The sequence below is a fragment of the Ctenocephalides felis genome, unplaced genomic scaffold (assembly GCF_003426905.1).
Source record: "Ctenocephalides felis isolate EL2017-DRISC unplaced genomic scaffold, ASM342690v1 CF-g0.4_SCAFFOLD_01170, whole genome shotgun sequence".
NCBI classification, from domain to species: domain Eukaryota; kingdom Metazoa; phylum Arthropoda; class Insecta; order Siphonaptera; family Pulicidae; genus Ctenocephalides; species Ctenocephalides felis.
This window is the reverse complement of record NW_020537324.1, coordinates 4,495,559-4,518,291: the sequence shown is the minus strand read 5'-3', so window position 1 is coordinate 4,518,291 and position 22,733 is coordinate 4,495,559. Positions and strand designations below refer to the sequence as shown.

The window sequence follows — 22,733 nt, the reverse complement described above, 5'->3', positions numbered from 1 at the left end:
TGAGAGCCGTCGAGATGACGCAAATTCAAACTAGATATTCGGTAGTATAATATCAGAAATAGATACAGGTGCATAGAATATAGAATCATTGTTATGTATGGCTTTATTATGACGGAACATGTCTGTGGTAGGTATTAAATTGTCCTTCAAATAGGAATTGTCCTGTTCTGGCGCAGCGAAACCGCACAATGAAATCAGACCGGGCACCAGAGACAAATAACACCTATTGAAGTATCATCTACATATAATTTAAATAACCTGCATAGTATCGATACCCGATTGGTAGAACTAATTATTCATTTAGATCAATATATGAGTTAATTTCAATGATAAAGAAATGGTTCATTACCGACACAGCAAATTTAATCAAACCAGGTACGACAACGTGTTTACTTCTGGGATGTTGAGAGAGCCTTTCCTTTTCGTAAATATTTAACGAAGTCCCTACAACAGGTATGATCGTATATAATTTATGAGTCTGCACAGTGCCGAAGGGTATACAAATTTTCCAAATAGATAAAAAAAAATGTTTCATAATAAAAATGGCCCATGAGCAAAAACCTACTAATTAGAAGAATTGAATAAAATAGAATTCAAGAAATATAAATATTGTATATGAAAAATCATTATTATAAAATTGCAATAAAAAAATTAAAATCGTGTAATAAAATAAAAATGTACATAGCTAAGTTACTAACAAATAGTTTAGTATTTAGAAAAATGGATCAAAATTTTTAATAATGCTTCGCCCTTTGTGTACCATTTTTTTAAACATAAAATTTCATGCAAAAATATTAGGCATCTTTTTCCCTAATCTAATATATACGACTAACCATATATTTATGGCCATGTACAATTCCGAAGGGTTTTCAAAATTTCTATAAAAGATCAATAATATGTTACCAAATAAAAATCCTAATAATTCGATAGCTAATGTAATAGCTTAGGGTACAGAAAAGATAATATTGTATGTGAAAAAACATAAAATTGCAACAGCAAATATTAAATCGCATAATAAAATATAAAATTTTACATAAAATTTATTTTTAGTATATAAAAAAATAGATCAAAAAATTTAAGTCTTTAAACGACTTATATTGTTCAAATTATTAATTATTCATTATTCAGAATGACTGAAAACGTCGAGAAAGCACAAGACTAGTTATTTGTAGTCCTTTGTGCACTACAAATTATTTTATCAAGTTTTAGAACCAGGAATATGCAAGTGTCCTAAGCCCTTTGACTAAACTCTGCAATGTGCATTTTAGTAAACAAAAATGCAAAAAAATACTCTCCTCTTCAAATTTTGCGCCTCGGGCTGTAATTCTATTCAAACACTAGTAAATACAAACACAGACCAGACATTCAGGGCTGCCAAAAACTATCAAGTGGATATTTCGCATGATAATTTTTTTTCAGAAAGTACCTATAAAATTAAGAGTTTTACAATAACCCAATCCTTGAAGTTTGATTTCATAATAATTCAAGTGTTTGCTAAAAATCCTGACGCCCAAAAACATTCTGAAGGCTACCTCAAATACTACAATCACTTTAAGATACAAAGCCTAATATGCAGAACAAAATTTACTTGTACAAAGCTATTTAAGCCAATTTGAAGGTATAAGACTATGGGAATCAGCTTCCAAATAAAACTTGATAAATATTCAAAGATGCCAAAATTAATTATAAAGAAATGTTGAATGCCCCAAAGTAAATACTGAATTAGTTACCACATACCGACGCCGACATAAAAACAATGAACCATGGAATACAAACAGAATCAGACAAATACAAAAGCCTCCTCGAAGATCATCTAAACTCACTAGAAAACTACAGCATAACCACGTGCACAAGATTGAAAAAAAATGTATTAATTGAAAAATGTCTATTTCAAAATCTCTGGCAATAGTAGGAAGATTTTGTACTTTTAAAGTTAATTACTCCCTATTCTTATGCATTTCAGCACAGATGCAAAAATTACTATAAAACTATAATTTTTGTGAGGAACAAAAGGTTTCAAATAAAATTCATTTGCCCAATCAGTAATTATAGAACCAGAATTGCTAAGTGCACTGATAAAAATTTTAATTACAGATTTATATCAGTAAATATTGCAAAACATGTGCGATCATACAATTTAAATAATATTCAAAATTCTAGTATATTTTCTATGAATTTGAACCACAATGCCACAAATAATTCCTGTACAACAATTATTTACCTCAGACAAAAATACCTGAGTTCGAAATGTAAATTTCATATAAACTTATAACAGTATAAATTGTAAATTTTATATAAAATTATTTCAACCACAAAGTCATGAAAATAAAAAAAAATGTTGCCAAGTCATTCATATTATTTTGAAAGTTTTACGCTGTAAATCGAAGCAAAATATTTTGACGTAGAATAATATTAATTGGATTGCAATCAAGTATAATAAATTATAATTTAATAAATTTCAAAAAATTAATAGAATAAAATACAAATTTGATTATATGAAAAGCCCGATAAAAAGTATTATATTGCAATTGGATTTTGATAAGATTCCGTTGTTGCTAATGGGATTCTCATAAGATTCCGATGCATACAATGAAATGCATACACAATGTCAATATTTGAGGTTATGTTTAAAAATAAATTATAACAGGACAAAATAACGATGCATACTGTAATATTGGATTGGTATTTCAACTTATAATCAAATTACATCTTTCATTCCATAAATTAAACACATAAAGTAAGTTTATCAAAGCAACAATATATTACCACTTACTTGGTTTTTGACATTTATCAGCAATTGACAATTACTAAATTCACATACATATATTAAAAACACTGCAGTAACAATAACCACATGTATTAAATAACTTTTTCTATACATCGTCAGTAATTTAATAGAAATAATATTCACTAACAATTGGGATACATCATGTCTAGACAAGCCGCCATGTTGAACTGCTTGTTATTTTGATCCGAAGCGAAATGCGAAGCGACACGAACATGCGCCCTGAGAGCCGATGCATCGCGAAGCACGTGGTTGTCAGATGGCTTACTTGGGGTAGGCAAAGAGGCCACCACGGATAAAACGAAGTATTTGTCTGTCAATGTTAATAGAAACCTACAAATATCTTTAAATTATAGATTCTGTATAATATTTGCTTTAGAAAAAAATTACTTTTATAATCATACTTTGTAAACATGGAGCTCTTCAACTGCAAGCACATTCTTAGATGCATCTACGCAGTGATTGTTCTCATATCCATTGTTTCACGATTTAATGAATTTTTGTTAATAAACCACTTCAAATTTTAGGACAATCAATAAGACCATAAACGAATGCAAAGTTTTATTATAATAGTCAAATTTTTGACAATTTCTACAAAACGGCTAGAGTAGACCGATCTTTACCAAAAACTAACGCATTATTCGCAGCACCCTAAATCTTTCTGAACTTTCTAAATCAGTTCAGTAATTTTGGCGAATATATTGGTGAAATATATTGCTGTTACTGCTAATTACAATTATTAAGGCATCTAATGTTATATAATAACTACAGTCAACCCTCGGTTATTAAACTCTAAAGTCTCATGACAAATTCTGAATTGTTCTCAAATGATGTACACAGCTATTATATAACCTGGCATATTTATACAAACATGTTGTGAAATATAAAATAATCAATAAATCCGAAGGTTCACTGTATTAAAATCAACAAAAAAAACCTACAAAATCTACACAAAAATGCTATACTCACTTATCACTCTGTTATGAAGAACCCAAGCTCAAGCGTTAATTCCACTAACATAAAATAACTTTTATAAAACCGTTCCTCGTTTCTCCCACAGACAACAGGCCCCGGTACGTTGGCGCCGGGTCGACTCGCCTGTGTTGTTGTCTGCCCAGGAGACAAAAGCAAATGAACGAGAAATTGCGAAAATTGTTATAATTTCAGCTTTATCCATAAACACACATTGCTGCATTTTGAAGATAGGGAACCTGCAAACAACTAGTTTGAAGTCGTATCAAAATATCGATATCGATTCAATCGCACTCTGGTTGGTGTATTTGATTTTAATTCCCACCTTTAATTTTTTTTCAAAACTTTTAACAACTGAGCAGACATTATTTTGAATTCAAATAACAAGGACTTGCATATTATATGTTTGGTTAATGAATATAAAGAGGTAAAATTCTACTTTGTTGTAATTAAGATGTGATCTCTCATACTAAATTATTTGTCTATAGAGTATGTATAAAATATATCTAATAATTTTAATCAATAAATATATATTTAAGTATCAAAAAGTTATTAAATTTCTGTTATTATTAGTAACTTAATGTTATTATTCAACTTATTAACTAGCTGTTTCTGCCACTTCATTCGCATGAAACCTAAAGGTTTTTGCACTTTTATCTTAATTGTATGCAATAACTTTAATCCTAATTAATTAACATATTAATTTTTATATATTTCTTTAATAAATAACACAACACGATTTTATATATGCAATTTATTTAAATATTAAAAATACATCATTATTGATATTTTTATAATAATACTTATTAGGTAATTTAATATTTTAATTGACTTTATATTTGAAAATCTTATCTCTACAAATATGATAATTTTGTACAGAATTTATAATTACAAGAATAAAATTATTTGAATTATTTTATTTCCATTAAATTAGTTAAAACACTAAAATCAAATTATTATTTACACACCCACCTTAAGATAGGTAAAAATTGTTTTTAAGTAAATACTTATGTCTTGATATATCAAAGCGAGCTTAAAAATATGTATAAATGCTAAAAGAGCCAGTCATATTTTCAAAATCGATTAATGAATTCACGATAATAAAACAAAGTGTTTCTCCTCCATCTTACAAAACTTTAACGGTTTCTGTGGCATGAAGTCCCTCAGCTCTCAATCTGCTAAGAATTGGCCTATAGATATCTTCACTGAATGGCAAAACAACTCCACGTTTTTGGATTTCTCCATCCAAAATCATCCTGGTGGCAATTGCTGCTGGGAAACCGACTGTTTTAGCCATTGCAGAGTGGCCTCCTGATGCTTGAGATTCGCCGTATACGACGAAGTTGATGCCACGTTCTTCTCTTTTACCGCTGGGATAACGAATTCCTACATCGTGCCTGAGTACAACCAAGTCACGTTCAGAAGTATCTACAAAAACAAAATCAATAAATAAATAATAAATAAACACAAGTAAATAAAATTTCATTCTCTTACCTAAAGCAAGTTTGTGTGCTAAGTAGTGGCTGAGTGTATCTAAAGGTGTATTCAGTTTTTTCAATGGAACATCATCCATCAGACCCAACCTTTCAATTCCATCAGCATTACCTACTCGTTCTACTACTTTGGATTTCAAATTTTCATAGAATATGTTTGAATCGTTCATTCCGAGGAGATGGCAAACGAATTGACGCTATGATAAAAGAATAATATAAAATTAAATAATATAAATCAAAATAGAATATAAAATATATTTACCCATGTTAGATCAGGTCCGCTTGGATGCAACATTGGATGAGGATGAGTGTCAATTAAACCTAACAGTTGAATAGTCTGGATGCACTCGGAAAATCCTACAAATACCAACAACAGATTAATGAAACAAGTATAATTTGATGAAACTATTGTTAAATATATTTTTACCTTTATATCGGATTGTTCCACGTAGTAAAGTCTGAACTTGTGAACCTAAACCATATAATTCAGAATACTGTGTGCTATCACGATTAGGAAAACCTTCTAAGGAAAATCCTGGTAGAAAATCTAAAGATCTGGGACAAGCCATCAAGTCGCCACCACCATTGATTTCTACAACCTAAATACAATTTTTTTATAACTTGAGCTTTAACATATGCATATATTATTCACAAATTATATTTCGCTTACCTGTCCTTTACTCAAATATTTAGCTGCGGACAAAGTATTCAACAAAGCTCCACGAGGAGACCATGAGAATTTATATCTTAGAGGATTGTCGCTGAATTCAGGTGCTGGAAGTCCTCCACAGTACGATACAAAGGATTCAACAATTCCTCCTTGTCTTTGGGCTTCATGGATGCATTCTAATGCAAGAAGATGATCAATACCAGGATCCAAACCGACTTCATTCATTAATGTTACACCACGATCTTGTGCTCTATGAATAAAAATTCAATTAATATAATATTGATTTTGTCAGGTTTCAAATTAATAAAACTTACTTTTCGTGCAGTTCTCGTACTTCATCTGTGACATAGCTTGCAGTAACTAAATGTACTCCGGAATCAACACAAGTCTTTGCTACATGACCATGCAAGGAATAAGGCAATAAGGAAACTACAACATCACTTTTTGAGCAGAGTTCTGCTAAACCTGCAGGACTTATGTCCTTTGCTACCTAAAAAATCAAATACACAATCAATCATCTAATAAATCAATCTGTTAAATATAGCATGTATCCTTAAAAAACTATTTTTATATTTACAAATGCTAGATATCAGATTTTGGATTTTTAAAATCTTACTTGTAAGTAGTTGGATTTTACACCAGTGTACCGATTTGCCAATGCATCAGCTTCTTCTTTCATTTGTGAACCTTTAAATTAAAAATATAATGGTCATAACAAAGATCCTAAATTAGTAAAACTATATATTTTATCTTTTACTTACAAACTGTGATTTCGACATCTTCTTCCCTATGTAAGTATTCCACGAGTGGTGCAGAGACAAATCCCGCTCCAAGTACCAAAACTTGTTTTTTAGAACCAGATCCGACACTGCCCATGTCTGACTTGTGCCTGGAACGACTACTGTGATTCGAAAGAGAAACTATATGAATTTTTTAGTAGGGTTAGTCACAATAGACGGCACTTTTGTTAAATCAAGAAAACACAGCGGTAAAGAATAAAATATAAAAAGACAAATATAGAAAAAATAGTGTTTTCAAATTAATTAAATATAATTGTTAAATGATACACAAAATGAATTAATAATGTATCAACTAATAACAAATAAACATGTAAACCAAAATATTATTGGAAAAAAATTCTAATTCATATTTTACATTTTTTACAGAATTTTTCAGAAATAGCAATATTACATAAGCAAAGATGGATATGTAATTTTTATCAATTACGTATTGTGTATATATGTTTAAACGTTATAAGCATTGTTTGATAACAGATAAAATATATTTATAGTATTTGACCTCAAACAGACAATGTATATTTAAATACAGAAACACACAACGTTTAACTTACTTGGCAGCTCTCAAATCAGAAATGTATTCGAAGTTCGGGGTCAATTTTCCGTTACTTGCAATCACAGCCTGTAAAGTACACCGAATATAAATAATATTTAAATACATATTTTATATTTATTTAACTTACACCATGTACAGCTGAGCAGAAGTCGTGTTCTTCTAATGGTTTTTCGGCGTCACTTTTGAAAATATCATAAGCATATGGATGCAATAATTCACCAAAGAAATCTGTGCTCTCTAATGGCAACTGAGTTGGCATGTTATCAATTGAACAGACTAACACACCCGGGCCTTTGAAGCTGTGAATTGAATGAATTATCAATTGATAAAAATGATAGAAATGGCACAGGAGCAAATCAGGATTCGGTACTCAACATTATGATACATCACATAGTAAGATGAATTATAAAGGAGAAATCGTCCTTACGCTGGTTTTAAATTTAAAATGAAAGTCCTAAAATGAATCTTATTAAGTATTAATATTTAGTATATACAAACCTCTTGGTGTCCTTGTTTCTATCAGCATCATATAAACAGAATGGTGTGTCGATTGTGGTGCATTCGTTCATGAACTCTATTGAACCGCCAGGATCTGCAGAAATATCACAGATTGCCAGCATCCTGGAGGAAGATAGACAATAAACACAATCATAAATATTTCTATAATAAAATTAAATAATTACGACATCAAAATATTCTCAAATCGCTGGTGGCGCAGCAGATATTTCTCAACAAATACAATTCTCCAAATATAAACAATTTGTTTATAAATAAATCATTATCAAATATTGGCAAAGTGCATACTGCATTATACCAGTTTAGCACATGACCGTAACCCCACAATCAAGAGATTATGCAAGTGCATTATTCAAAACAGATAATCCAATGTGAAATCATTAATGTAAACTTGTTATTGCTAGTTTGGAAATAATATTATAAATAGTAAAAAATTATAATAAAATATCTAAATAGCTTTATGGTAGATAAATGTTCTACGAATAGAACATCTCATTAACTGCAAAAAACAATATTTCTATTACCATCGATCTATTGTTTCATTTAGAGAAAGTGCATTATCCTGTGGAAAGTTACCATGACCGAGATATTGCAACTTTACCATAAAAATTCTTATCAGAGTTCTGCGATACTGACCTATGAGGCAGTGATGGTGAACCTTTGCTTATTGGCAACCAGGGGGTGTTTGCAGGTCTCAATAAATTCTTGGCATCAGGAATTGTCATCAGTTTTGGACTGTCTACCGCCCAGTAGATTCCATTGACGATGACTGAAGCGTATGGGGCAATCTAGGTAAAAAAAGAATAAAAACCGTGTAATGGTAAATCAGAAATATAATAAATTTGAAAAAATAGAGATACAACAATATGAAAAAACTATCAATATTATATATTATGTATATGAATAATAATGTTTATTTATTAATATAATTAAACAGCTTTACGCCAATTAAAATTGTATCTATTATTTATAATGAATCAATTTTATTTATTAATTTTTTTTCTATTCAATTTTTATTTATTTAATTTAGTCAATTTTATTTATTTAATTTTTTAATTCAACTAATAAAAAACCTTGAATCTTCATACACTTGTCAGTCATTTTCGATTTACACAATACAAGATTTTATCTACGTTTTCCATGTGTGTCGAAAAAAAATTATCTTATCATTATCGCAGAGTTTCCGTGGAAATTTTTTGCCAAATGTGGGCTAAATTAATATAATTAATAGTTATTTACATTGCAGAGTTAATTCCAGATAATAATAATGAAATAGCAACAAATGACAATAGTTTATATTTTTCAAATTCGCAATAATGCTAATTAAAAGTATTAAAAATCATATGGAAATATATAGTTCGATTAGGTTAAATTTTATTTTAACAACATTCATATTCAATATGATATATAAATAATAATAGTAAATTAACAAAAATGGCAAAAGTATTTTCTAAATTTGTATCAGAAATTAAATAGCAATTGTGTAATTCACAGCGAATGAAGTTTTTAGTGGTTTAATAGATTAGAATAAAATTTTGGTTGAACAAAAAATTTTTTGTACCTTTAAATTAAAACAAAAGCATTATAAAGATTTTTTTATTATTTTAATTTTAAAGAGGACTATTAAAAAACAACCCTGTCCTTTCTAGTTATGGTATATTTTAACATCCATAATTAGAATTTTTGACTTTATTACTTTATTTTTGACCAATTTCACTTGGAAATATATTTTTGTCTAGTGTAAAAAGGATATCACTACTGCTTAATACCAAGTAATACGAGCGCGAGATTTGAACTTAAAACCTGGTAGTTGGAAGGCCGTGGCTCGTAATAATTTGCGTTATCAAGATATTATTTAAATAAATTTCGATTTGTTTTACCTATAGATAACGAAGTATCAATTAACAAATGAAACCGTTCATACGTGCTTATCGCTCATACGATTTAATCAAGTGGCATGAACATTATCAATGGAAATTGATTAATCAACATATTGCAATATGTAAAATAATAATTAAAATTATATAATCCGTTTAGCTGATTATGGTAAAAATAAAACTTTATCGTAATAGGTTATATTTACCTCTTATTGTATTTAAAATACAGGAATGATATGAAAAATGCATAATGTAGTTGATTTACATTTTTTCAGCCACTTTCATACTCAAAATGATTTGTTCTACCAATAAAGTTTAATTTTTTTTTATCTATTCTATTATCTTACCTTTTGGCTGAAGGTGCTCACGTATCTATCAGGATGTTCGTCGTATTCCTGGGCGTCAAAGCCGCCGCCTTCGCGCCTCTCCAGGTGGTCTCTTCGGCTAACTTCGCAGGCGTAGATCTTGTTTTGGGCGCCGTGCTCGGCAACCTTGCGCAAGGAATCCAGGGAAACGTACTCGTGGGGTAGTTCTTGGAAAATTTCTTGACTTCCCTGGAAAAAAATAAATCCAAAAAATTAGTATATAAATTATAAGATACTCACTCATTAAATAAATCAATATTGAAGTTTTACCTACATTCATCACCTAGCTATCATTAGTACTTGAGTGTATTGACTTACCTTGCAAATCCATTAACAATTACAACAGTTAAAAATTCCATATATATAAATGTTCGATTACCCGATTTTTATACATATTTTAATATTTAAATATATTGCAATGGTGAATCAAATAATTTTTTTATATTTTTTTTATAAATTAAGTGTATATTAGTATATATATAATATATCTCACCTGTGATACATTTCCTGAGCCAGTGAACACAAACGTCAATGGACCTACAGATTTTGGCATCATACCTAAAAAAACATCAAAAATTAAATATTTCTCATAATAATTTCTTATAATTTCTATTATAAATATTCACCTAAAGCGATTTCATATCCAGCATCCCTTATAGATTGTCTGGCCATGGAGGAATTTCTGTAATTGTGAGCCAATCCAATATGCTAAAATAAAAAATATATGTATTTTTAGTAAAAATCAAATATTTTATTAAATTTTATACTCCTAATTATTATAACGATTTATTTTTATTATTACCATGAAAGGTGTATGATGACCCAAAGCTAAAAGACGTAAACCTAATCCGTGCAAAATATTGATCATACCGGCAACACCTGCAAAAAAATTAAACATTTCAAATAAAACATAAAATTTATTTCATAAAATAACGTGCAAATTTATTTACCAGCATATTTTCCAAATGCTACTACTCTTTGGCCCTTTTCGTCCATCAACTTTTCATAATCGATAAGACGAATATTCTAAAGGAAAAAAACAGGATTAATTATTTAGTTTAGTTGTTCAGTTTTTTAGTATCTAAGGTACCTTTTCCATAATTGCATCAAGTAAAGGCATATTAGATTCTTGGGCTTTGATAACATGTGAAAACATGCAGTAGGTTTTATTGGGAATTAATTGTTCTACGGGTACTTGTTTGACCCCAAAAATCACGGAGGCTTCGCTGATGTCTTCTTGGACCACAGCTCCCGCATTGATGTAAGACTGAAATAGAAATTTATAAGTTAAAATTAAGACATTAATAAAAAAAACTGAAGCTTATGGTATTAATTATTACCTGCATTGGATATGCCCTCCTGTTGGAAGGTTGTACAATGACTTTAACATTATTTTTAACTAATCTTTTGACATTATTAGGACTGAAAGGCGCTCTTCTTTCCCAAACACTCTGGTCTTCTCTTCTGATGGCAATGACTCGGCTAGTCTGATTTAGAAAAAAGAAATGCTTATCATTATTAAAAAATATATTTTAAAATTGTAAATATTAAAAAAAAAATTGATAAAAAAACATCTTCCTAAATTTCAAACTCTCAAGTGAAGACTCGGCTAGACTAATTTTAATAAGAAACGCAATTTTTAAAATTGCTAAAATGTACATTTTGATAAAATTGTTCTTTATATAGAGGAAAAAATTTAATAAAAAAATATCATAATATATAAAATTTTTGATGAAAACTTCTTTCAGGACATAAATGATAAAAATTAATTAACAACATTAACAAAACCTAGGGGTATTTTTTCCCTTAAAAGAACAATATAAAATTAATGGCCTTATGAATAAAAATGAATAAATAATAAATTAATAAAATATAATTATTGGTTTAAATATATTAATATTAAATTAGCCATAATATATATTGAATTATTAAAAAAATTAATTAGTTAACTTACATGTTTAAGACGAGAAGTCAAACTTTTTGGTGCGAAATCCGCACACTTGAACACACGCAACATAATTTCCTTTAATTTTTCAATTATTAAAACTAAAAATCGAACTTCTGCTATACTTCACTTCTACATACGATTGTTTATTTACAATTTTTTTACTTATTTTTTATTTCTCATTTGTCCTTTTTTTATTTTTTTTATCTGACAACAGTTCGTCATAAACGAACGTCGCAATGTGTAGTGCGTTACGTTGGAGGCGTCATAGAACGTCCAATGCTGGTATCTTCTCCAAAGTAATGTACTGATAACCGCGGTATTTCGTATGTATGTATTCATACTGATATAACGCGCTTTTTAGTTTATCAGTGGAATAATAGCAGCATGCACACTGCTTGATGCAGGGATGGATGTCGATTTCACCGAACACAATGGGAAAAGTTGATAAGGACGTTTCCGTTTCTGATTGCGACCACTCGAACTGGTTTCCACACCAGTTCAGTAGGAAACCAATTAGTACTGCATTTACCTCTGAAGATAATTGAACGTTATTTAATTGCACTTTTTAGTAAGAATTTACTTTTTATGTTATTGGAGAGTTTTCACAATTCCATTTAAATATATGTTTTGTTCCATGCGGTCTGACCATTTGATCTTTGGTTCAACTTTCAAATTTATGAGCCAAAACTTCATGTTTCGTCGAAGTTTTCTAGAAAGTTATTCCAATGAGTAGTTCACTACATTATGACAAATCTAAGGATTGCTTTCTCTTAAACGAGACTTTCGTGTTGAAACTTCTTCTCTACAGTATCAGCATTTTAGGAAACCATCCATCGATTGGCCTATATAAATTACAAATTTGATTAATGAGCATTACAATGAATTATTGAACAATGACATTATTAAATTGTTATAATAATATTTTATCATATTAAAAATATTACCTGTGTATGGCCGGTTGTAATAGTCGTAGTGTCCTGGTGTACCTGTAAATGTGGAAAATGTGTTCCTCTCGTACGGTTTAGGTTCATATAATGGCTTCTCAGGATACAAAATTTCCAAAACTTGCAGTTTGTTATCAGATAATAGTAACAAACTCACAAAGTCTCGTTTTAAAATCATCAGAATAATATTAAAAATATGAGTCAATCGTAATGACTTTACTAAAATCATCATCTCTCTTTATAATATACATTAAGACAATCTGTATACAACTAATAAAAAAATCTCTAATAAAAATGTTACAAAAATAATGTTTATACCAAAAATATTTTTGTAATAAACGTTTTAAAAATGCAACTAAATTTCAATTATTAAATATTATTCTTTGCCATCCCTAGCAGAATTTGTACTAATTTTAAGATGCCTGTTATCAGCGAACACACCGTGCACTTAAAGGTAAAAATTTTGTTGCTGCCTCAGATAACGTACGGCTTCTTGTACGATTTTAAAATTCTTGGTATTATCTATAAATTCACTTATTAGATAAACATGCTTATCAATCTGCAATAATAGAACTTAAATTATACACAGCCCATCTGCAGAAAATAAAATATTAGAATTTTTCTGTTAATATTTTTTTCATTCAATGCAGCAGTGTTTGAGAAAAGCTTTTTTTTCTTGGAAACATATTTTCATCTTCAATTGCAAGTAAAAACCGATTCACTACTGCTTGATATCAAGCGGTCTGAGGTCGTTATAGAAGGTGGAACCTTCTAGTTGAAATGACAAAGTTTTTATTCAAAAAATAATTTTCAAAAACTTATTTTGTAACCGAGTTTAATTAACCCAATAACAGCAAAAATATTGATGATTCAAATTTCAATTCAAATGGTAAAAATTGTGAATTTATTACCGATAAATCATACATATGGTATTATATTATTTTTGTGTATAATTCATTGCATTTGTACAAGAAATATTAATTTATTAATTTTTATTATTTAAATTAATTTAATTAAAATAATATGTGATTCTCTGAAACTCTGCGAGATAAACAACGTACAAATTTTTTTGGCCGTCAAAAGCGATTTTCAAGATATGATATAGATAACAGATTAAATACAGAATTATTATCTCAAGGCGTTTTACAAAGCGCGTGTCCACTTATCAGGTTTTATATCTATATTTTGCATCCATTATTTTTTTTAAATTATTCTCTATTTTGAGACAAATTCAATTTGGAACCATTCTCTGTCGGAGATCATTAAATTCTTTTCAAAATTTCATCCCCGACATTGGACACAGGAAAAAATAGGTATATAGATCCTCATCACGAGCTTCAAAATTTTTATAGTTTTTACTTCCAAATTTTGCACTATACATAAATTTATTGCAATAAACATTTTAAACAATTCTCGAAATGCATATTATTATTCTTTCCGAAAATTGATCCCCGATAATCAAATATTTCTACAGGATAAAAAATCTATCTTACATAATCTATCTTACACTTCATAATTATTAATAAAAATGAAATTTACAAAAAATTATGGAATTTTTTCATTATTAATTTCTATATCCCACGATAAGAATGTTTGCTTTTAATGTTTCATTTTTAAACAATGCATACGAAGATTATTTTTAGAACATAAAATTTCGATGCAGAGCAAAACTTCGTTCGTGGATTTATTATTACGTAGAATTTAATTACATGCACCTAAACCGCCAGAAGTCAAAAACTTCTTTTTATGTAGCATGGAAATTTCACAAATATTGTAATGATTTGCAATTTAAAATTAAAAAAAAATAGTAATAAAAAATCAAATCTATTAAGCGTATCTTTGGTTTGACTAAACTGTGAAAATATATTTATTGCCCGGGTTATATTACTTCAACAATATTTTTATAAGTATAAAAAATATTGCGAATAATAATAAAAATAATAATTTCTTTACCTTGGTATGGTTATGCGGTATAGTTTCCGTAAATAGTACAAGTTTTGTTTGCATTCCAAAAAGATACTGAAACATAAAAACCAAAATCGCAAGAATATAACAAAATGGCCATTACAGCCAATTTAATTATCAATAATAATTAAATAATATTAATAAAGCAAACTATTTTTTCCGTCAATAAGCAAATAAACTTTGTGCTTAATTTATATCTACTTGGTAATTTATAAATACCTCCTAATGACTAATTCTAATCACCAGAATCCTAATGACTTTCCCAGATGTGGCTACCAGGGACCCACGATTTACATGTGGCCTCAAAGTGCCTATTTCATCAACAGAATTAAACCAGCGTTTTGGAAATTTACAATAAAAAGTGAAAAATTTTGAGTGATAAACTAGATTCAAATAATTTGCAAGCTTTTGCTAAATTATAAACATTTGGTAAATGCTAACTTGTAAAACTGAAAAATACTATCATAAATTTAACCTAGTGACTATAATAATAAAACGATCGATGTCTTATTTAACTTTTGTATATTGTATGGTACATTGAGGTAACTTATGTACAATAAAACATTACATCCATTGAACTAAAATTTAACATTTTCACCGCAGGATAAACAAAATTTCTTTATAATAATGTAACTTACTATTATATCTTTAATTGGCAATATACAATAAAATAGTTAGTTCCAATTTAGGTACATATGAAAAAAGCGATATATGTATGTACATAACAAACGCGTTAATTAATTAACATTAAGAAATATTTTATACCAAAAATAATTCAATTCCGTCTTAGATCTTATTCTCCAAAAGCAAAGATATGTGCTTAATTATTTATCATTCAAACAGTTCATTTAAATATAAAAACAATTCAGAATCCAACTCACCAAAATCTGATGCCGGTGCACTAATAAAATCGGACAGAATGAAAATGTGCATTCTCACACAAGGAATCCGCCAAATGTGTCTGTCAACAACATGGAACTACATTGCGACATTGTAAAAAAAAGTGTTACTCAATTACTGAAAATAATACTCACATAATTTAATATCAAAATTTATAAAAATGATCAGCAATTTTCACATGTGCATAAATTTATATATACATTGCATGTTTAAAAATTAATAAAAAATATCTTTTTAAGACATTGTAAATGAAATAAAATATTTACTCGCGAACTAATGAACTAATAATTAAATGAACAATGTAAATGCAAAAAAATCTTCTAATTATATTATTTATTTATTATTAATCATTTACTTTGTTGCTACACAGATGCACAGTTTTCAATTGTCAATTTACACTTAGCGATAAAAATTGTAGACGTTTTTCTTTACAAATTGAAAAAGCTACTTACGCCAAATCACTAGAAAAATGTACATTTATTAATCAATTTATTATTCAAAACACTAAAATGTGTCGAATTAATATTTTTAATGTTTGTCAAGTTTTGTATAAAAAATGATCACTATTCATTAAGTTTTCGTAATAATGTTATTAATGAACTTCTTGTAGATGCCGAGGTAAATGATAGAAATCCGAAGTGATGGTCACGTCAAACGTAGCAATAGTTTGGCCGATTAGTGTTTTTTTAAAATTGATACTTGAGAAACATTAAGTGGCTTAAATCGCATCACGTTTGACGTGGCAGTATGTAAAATTTAACTATCGAAGTCTTGAACGGGCATCCACTTAACCATTGTCTTTAACTTATTTAAATTGAATTGTTGTTTTGAAAGAGATGTTAATCGGGGCGCTGTTAATCGTACTACTCATCCTGTTCGTTGAGCTGGGCAAGCAGCAGCGCCCGCTTCGTTTCTAGTTCCGTCTCGCTAAGGTTTCGCCGTCCTCATTCGACCTGGGAGATCCTGGTGTCGAATACACTGACCCCGAATTCGACCTGCGCCTCCTGCTCTCCTCGCCCTTATTCTTATGGCGGTGTTTTTTGCTAGGAACCGATTTCGCTAGCTCGTCATCGGAATGGATCGGCGACGCAATCGGTGAGGCCGAGTCGTGACGACGGCCGCGAGACGACGGCGATCGCTCCTCGGAAATGGGCGAACACTGCAAACCCAAATGCCAAAGACATTTCGCGTCCAGTTAATGCATCGTTGGACAATGTTATTAATTTACTAATGGGCGATGTTAATTACTTTTACCAAAATAACGATATTTACATATTCAAGTTTCTTCACGTGATAGGAATGAATTAATGAATAAGTTTTAAAAGACATCAACGTTGTTTCTCGCTCCTTAGATATAAATACCAGTTTGTCTTTATGTTCAAAACAACTATCAAAGTTATATACATTATACATAACAGTAAAAATTTGCGTAAAAAACTGACAATACTTAACCCTTTCGCTACGAGAGTGTTTTCTGAGCAAACACAGCCCAAGTATTTTTTACACAGGATATTTTAAAATTTTCCAATCATTATCGATAAAAATGTATTACAAAATTAAAAATTGCGCTCTTATAAAATTAAAAATCATAATAACAAATTGAATAAGCAATAGTTGAGACACTCAATGATGTAATCAAATAGGTCACTCGCAGCGTAAGTGTTAAAGATTCCACAAAAAACAAATCAAGATATATATACTATAATATTAACATCCTGCAAAATCTAATAAATTATTCATATTGATTGGCAATGATAATTAGATTCTCGGGCTTGTAACAATGATTTAGAATATATATCTCAAACAATATTGTCACATCAAAGAAAAGGTTAAATCATCATTATTATTCCAGATGTTTCGATATTAAATCCTATGTCATTATCAGTGGATTAAATTTTTTTTTAAATTAATATAACGTACAATAATCCAATGAACTAATAATTAAATAAATATGAATCTGAATTTGCCTTGAATGCATTGACTTTTCTGTGTTTCCAAAAAAATATATATATTTGAAAAGTAATTACTATAACTGTCAGTAACATGCAAACTATTTATCTTTTACATTTTCATATTATTATTATACGTTATTTTTATTTTAAAAAACATTTAAATCCATTGATGATGACAGAATTTTATGTTCGAAACACCTGAAATAATAACGATATTATAAAATCTTTAGAGATTTAAATCCTTGTTATACGTCTGAGAAACATAATTATTATTCACAATTAGTATTGATTTGATTAATTTTGTTAGTTGTAAAATGCTGAATTGTGATACTTGATGTTATGCCTTCAACAATGTATTTATATTTTTCAGCATCAATATTAATTATTCTAAATATATATATTAATATATAAACAAATAAATAAATATATGTATGTATATATTTATTTGTTTATTTAAATATTTACTTATATGTATATAGTGTGATTTTTATGAAGATGTCTTGTAAAAACTTATTCAAAATTTCAATTCCGGTATTTTTTAAGGCTGTTAATACTTGCACTTTAGAAAAAATAACAAAAAATTGAATAAACATGATGATAGTCATTTTTGTACAACATGTATTTTATGAAAATGATATATTAAACATATAAGGAAACAATGACATAATCATCTAAATGATCACAGCTCCTACTAGTATCACGGCACTGCAGCCTGGTGATATCAAGAGCTATCAGACAAAATTATACTTACACTAGGACTATGTTTCTTGTGTTTTCGTTTGTTTTTACGTTTCTTTAGCATCGCCGTACTGTCAGTGCTCCTTATAGAACTACTCTGTAATTTAAAATTAAATACATTAATACTGTGTTTTTAAATAATTATGACAATATCATTAAAATACGTACACTTCTGGACCGAGACATCCTTCTTCCCTTTTTAGATTTTTCTCGTTCCCGCTCATACTCAGAAATTCTGTTCCCTGATAATAAAGACAGTGAAATTAATAAAATATAAGTAATAATAAGTTTATTATAAATATTTGATGTGCAACTTACAGATCTTGATGAAGATCTATTTCTTTTTTTATTCTTCTTATTTTTTTTAGATTTCCTGGATCGAGAATGATAATGACTACAACTATCTTCTATTTCATGTATATACTCCTATAAATTATAAATTAATATATTAATAAATAAACATGATGCAAATATTTTAAATTGAAATAATATACTAAAGACATCAATCAACTTAAAAAATAAAAAATATGTATTTTCTGAAAAACATCTTATGAGATTTGATTGTTGTATCTGATTTTTTTTTTATCATTTTAAGAGAATAATATTATTAGTGTTGATAAATCTGTTAAAATTACCTGCCAAACTCTTTCTCTATCAATCGGACTTTCAACTGCCTCCCATTCATGTGTATCCTGTAATTGTTCTACAACTTGTGTATAATCCATGCTCGGATCTAAATTGAAGATTTCATTAAAGATTTTAAGGCATTTTCTATTTTCTTTTGTTTCTTTGCTTCATCTTTTAGACGTTCCTTTCTATTGCTTCTGCCTATAATCGTAAATGACACAAATTCAGTACATAATCAGATAAAATATTACTCAAATCAATAAAATAAATATTGATAATATATAAATAAATAATAGGATATATAGGATAGAAAGTTGTTAGTACCTTTTCTAGTAATGAGTTAAATGTTAATTTAACATTTCCAGCATCTAAAGTTGCAGATCTTTTATCTTCACAAACAACCGTTGCAAAATCTTCAAATGTTGTGCTTGGACTGACTGCAAATTCTTTTTCTTTCAGAATTTCCTTTATGACCTTCTTTTCATCATGAAACCTAGCTTTCAGATCTTCTACATAAAATTTAAACAGGTCCAACGGTGTTGAACCAGATTGACCTAGAGTCGATTGGAATAATTAGAATTCATTACATACTAAGAGATACTAAGGTTTTATGTATGCTTACCTAACATAGCTGAAAATCTAAGGTCTGCTGAAATTATAGGATATAGTTTCTACCCAAAAGACATTGATGTGAGTTTACCTTCTTCATGTAATGAATCTAATAAAGACTAAAAAAATACAAATGAAAAACTTTGCCTTTTAAACCTATTCACCCGAAGTACTGAAAAATTTAAAACTTACCAAAAATTGATCCCTATTTTTTCTATGCTGCCGTTTTATCCTTTTCTTTTCAAATTCTTTCTCCTCTTCCTCTTCTTTTTCTAATGCCCTAATATGTTCTTCAAAAACATTAAAGCATCTTCTTTATCCATACCTACGATACAAAATGATATTTAACACAAAAAAATTATGATTTGCTGAAAACATCTGGGAGAATTATTTATACCTAATAAGCAAACATCATTTTTAATGTAGCATTTTCTAAGAGTAAGAATTGTGCTTCTGACCAGGTAGTATTGTAACAAATAGATGTCATGCTGTCTAATAACTCAGCTAAAACTTTCATATTTCGTTTCTTCAAAGCTCTCGCTTCTTCTTTCTCTCGTTTGGCTAAATTAAAACAAACATCCTCATAAATATCTCTCCTGTCTAGGTCTGCTACATTTCGCCAAACCTAGAAATAAAAAATCAGATAATAATTCGGAATATAGGTAATTTTATGAGTAGTAAAAGTTTACTCACATCCATATAGCCAAACATTTCTTCACATTTATAATATTTTGTAGTTGAAGTCATGTCTTCAGAAGACATCAGAAATTTTTCTAAGTTCTCTTTAGAACGTTTGGCTTTTAATCTGGAAAATGAAATGTACCAATATTATTCTATAATCAGTAGTGATAAATTAATAAGACTCTTGTTAAGTCATATTCATATGTTTTGAACTAAATGATTATGATTATTTCTATTGATAAATTTATTAAATATTTTTTTGTGAACTTTATTTAATATATTATCAATACAATACATCTATAAAATCGATCCATACCTTTGCTCCTCCTTCTCATCTTTTGCTTTTGTGTTTTATAAGCATTAAATGCTTGTTTTTTCTCATTTAACTTTTCAAATGTCGGGTATCTAGGATCTTTGCATATCATTTTGACACACAATTCCCAACTAGCATTCGATGGTACATCTTTTTCTTTGAGAAGTTCTTTAAATGCCTCTATTGCTTCTTTTTTATCTTTAAATTGGATTTCAATCGATTTAGGTTCAGGAGTGGTTGGTTTTTCAGGTACAGGTACTACTTCTGTAACAGTCTGAGCTACTGTGGAGGTTTTTCTGGCACAGAAATTGCTGCTAATGTTGCTGCCATTGCTTGATCCAAAGCAGATTTGGAATCTTCGGCTGGAATGATATTAACATTCACCCATTGAGCAAATATGATGACTATCCTTTATTAAATGTAAATTTACCTGATGCTTGTGTAGTAACAGCACTGGATGTAGTAACGGGAGCTATCACAGAAGGTGTAGGGGAAGTGGAATTCAAACTCCTAGAACTATCAATGCTCTGTTTTGAACTTATATTAGGCAAATTCAGCAATGTCTACAAAAGCAAAGCCGATATTAAGAAAAGATATTGACTGTCTGTACTCACTCATTAGAATGTCTTGCCTTAATTTCAGCTAATTCTGGAGGAATAACCCATCTGGATTCTTTTGTATTTACATTATGATAGTAAACCTTGCCTTGATCGGAATGATACTCTTTCCATGGGCATGATGACAAAAGTTTCTGAAACATCATGAGAAAAATATAATACAATTTAGTTTAAAATTGTTTTACGAATTAAAATTTATCAAACCTCCGCAGGAGTTTTTAGTTCATCTGGTTTCTCCCATGAACTTTGTTTTGTAATTGAATTATAATAGTATACCCTGCAAGTAAAATTAAGGGATTTTTATATTGGATACTTCATTTAATATAGTACTAATTTAAATTGTCCTACCTGCCATCAGGAGCTTTATGTTCTGTCCAAGGAGTAGGTACTGCGGGCTCTACTGGTGGTACTTTAGGTACAGAATCTGCCAGTGGCAAAGCAACATGGTTTTCCTGTACAGAAATTGTATATATTGAAATACCAGTCAATAACGGTGCAGGTAATTTATGTCATGATACAATTCATATAAAAAATTTGTCATCTACATGACTAAAAGCAAGTTTAATTTGTACAATTATTTTTATTAGTGAAAGTATTTAAGAGCTAGATCATTATTAATATGCAAATTTCTTATATTACACTTACCGGTTTAATTACAGGAAAACCAGGTGGAGGGATGTTAAATTGTGGCACCATGGTGGGAAACATAGGTGGCGCCATGGCTGGCATTGGGATCAGGGTGCTGCCTGATTTGCAACTGGTCGAGCCCCAATCATTGCAGATCCAGCAGGAATCATGGGGGTCACTCCAGGCATTGCTTGAGCTACTACCGGAGCATTTGTAGGCAATATTGACGGATTAGGTGACAGCATAGGTGTTCCAATAAGCGGTGGAGTTCCAATTAATTGTCCAGGATATTTAGAGTTGTTGACGGCTTCCTGAAATGGTTCACTAACGTCACAAATATAGAACGAGAGTTTCTGATGTTTTATCGTATTGAAAAAGTACTTTAACTGAAACCCTAAACGATAGTTTACAGAATTTAACCTCAACTTAAATCTGCACTTCAAAAAATGGCACGTACCATTAAATTTGTTCATACTATTTAAGAACCGCACAATTATTATAAATTCTACAACATTATTCATTTATTAACATAAGTTTGCAATCAAAATTAAAAAAAATATTAATATTCACAAAGATGAAAAAATATCATTTTAATATTATTTGACGGCTGTCGGCTTTCTCTCTATCGTGTTAACCAATTATACCAACAGAGCGAAAAAGTAACTGGGATGAATATCTGAAAGAGCGCGTTTATTCAAATGCAAAATTGTTTGATCTATTCAATTTATATTGAAAATATTTTATATTTTATTATTTTAAAAGTATGAATTAATCAAAGACT

General features: G+C 29.3%; 2 protein-coding genes and 1 pseudogene across 3 annotated transcripts in view; all 3 read right to left on the bottom strand.

Moving 5' to 3' along the window:
* LOC113365996 (out at first protein) overlaps positions 1–3,990 on the bottom strand; it is a 103,369-nt gene extending 99,379 nt beyond the window's left edge. Inside the window, exons 1-2 of the mRNA XM_026607543.1 lie at positions 3,755–3,990; positions 2,774–3,098 (exon numbers count right to left, since the gene is read on the bottom strand). Of these exons, the coding sequence (XP_026463328.1) occupies positions 2,774–2,881 (108 nt within the window). The 5' untranslated portion in view covers positions 2,882–3,098; positions 3,755–3,990. The remainder of the gene's footprint in view (positions 1–2,773; positions 3,099–3,754) is intronic.
* A 677-nt stretch (positions 3,991–4,667) lies between these two features.
* Positions 4,668–12,320, bottom strand: LOC113366242 (alpha-aminoadipic semialdehyde synthase, mitochondrial). 2 transcript variants are annotated; one of them, XM_026607817.1, is made up of 20 exons: positions 11,986–12,320; positions 11,372–11,518; positions 11,122–11,298; positions 10,982–11,057; positions 10,834–10,910; positions 10,658–10,739; positions 10,525–10,589; positions 10,014–10,220; positions 8,426–8,577; positions 7,772–7,894; positions 7,401–7,572; positions 7,272–7,339; positions 6,682–6,818; positions 6,537–6,607; positions 6,235–6,410; positions 5,921–6,170; positions 5,678–5,849; positions 5,513–5,607; positions 5,252–5,447; positions 4,668–5,185 (listed from the first exon to the last, which is right to left on the bottom strand). In XM_026607817.1, the coding sequence occupies exons 1-20, from the start codon at positions 12,046–12,048 to the stop codon at positions 4,884–4,886; spliced, it is 2,808 nt and encodes a 935-aa protein (XP_026463602.1). In that variant the 5' UTR covers positions 12,049–12,320; the 3' UTR covers positions 4,668–4,883. The 2 variants fall into 2 exon arrangements, with proteins under 2 accessions (XP_026463602.1, XP_026463601.1); XM_026607816.1 differs by having other exon boundaries at positions 6,682–6,821; positions 11,986–12,319.
* Positions 12,321–16,701: 4,381 nt separating this feature from the next.
* Positions 16,702–22,057, bottom strand: LOC113366067 (annotated as a pseudogene).
* Between the last annotated feature and the right edge of the window lie 676 nt (positions 22,058–22,733).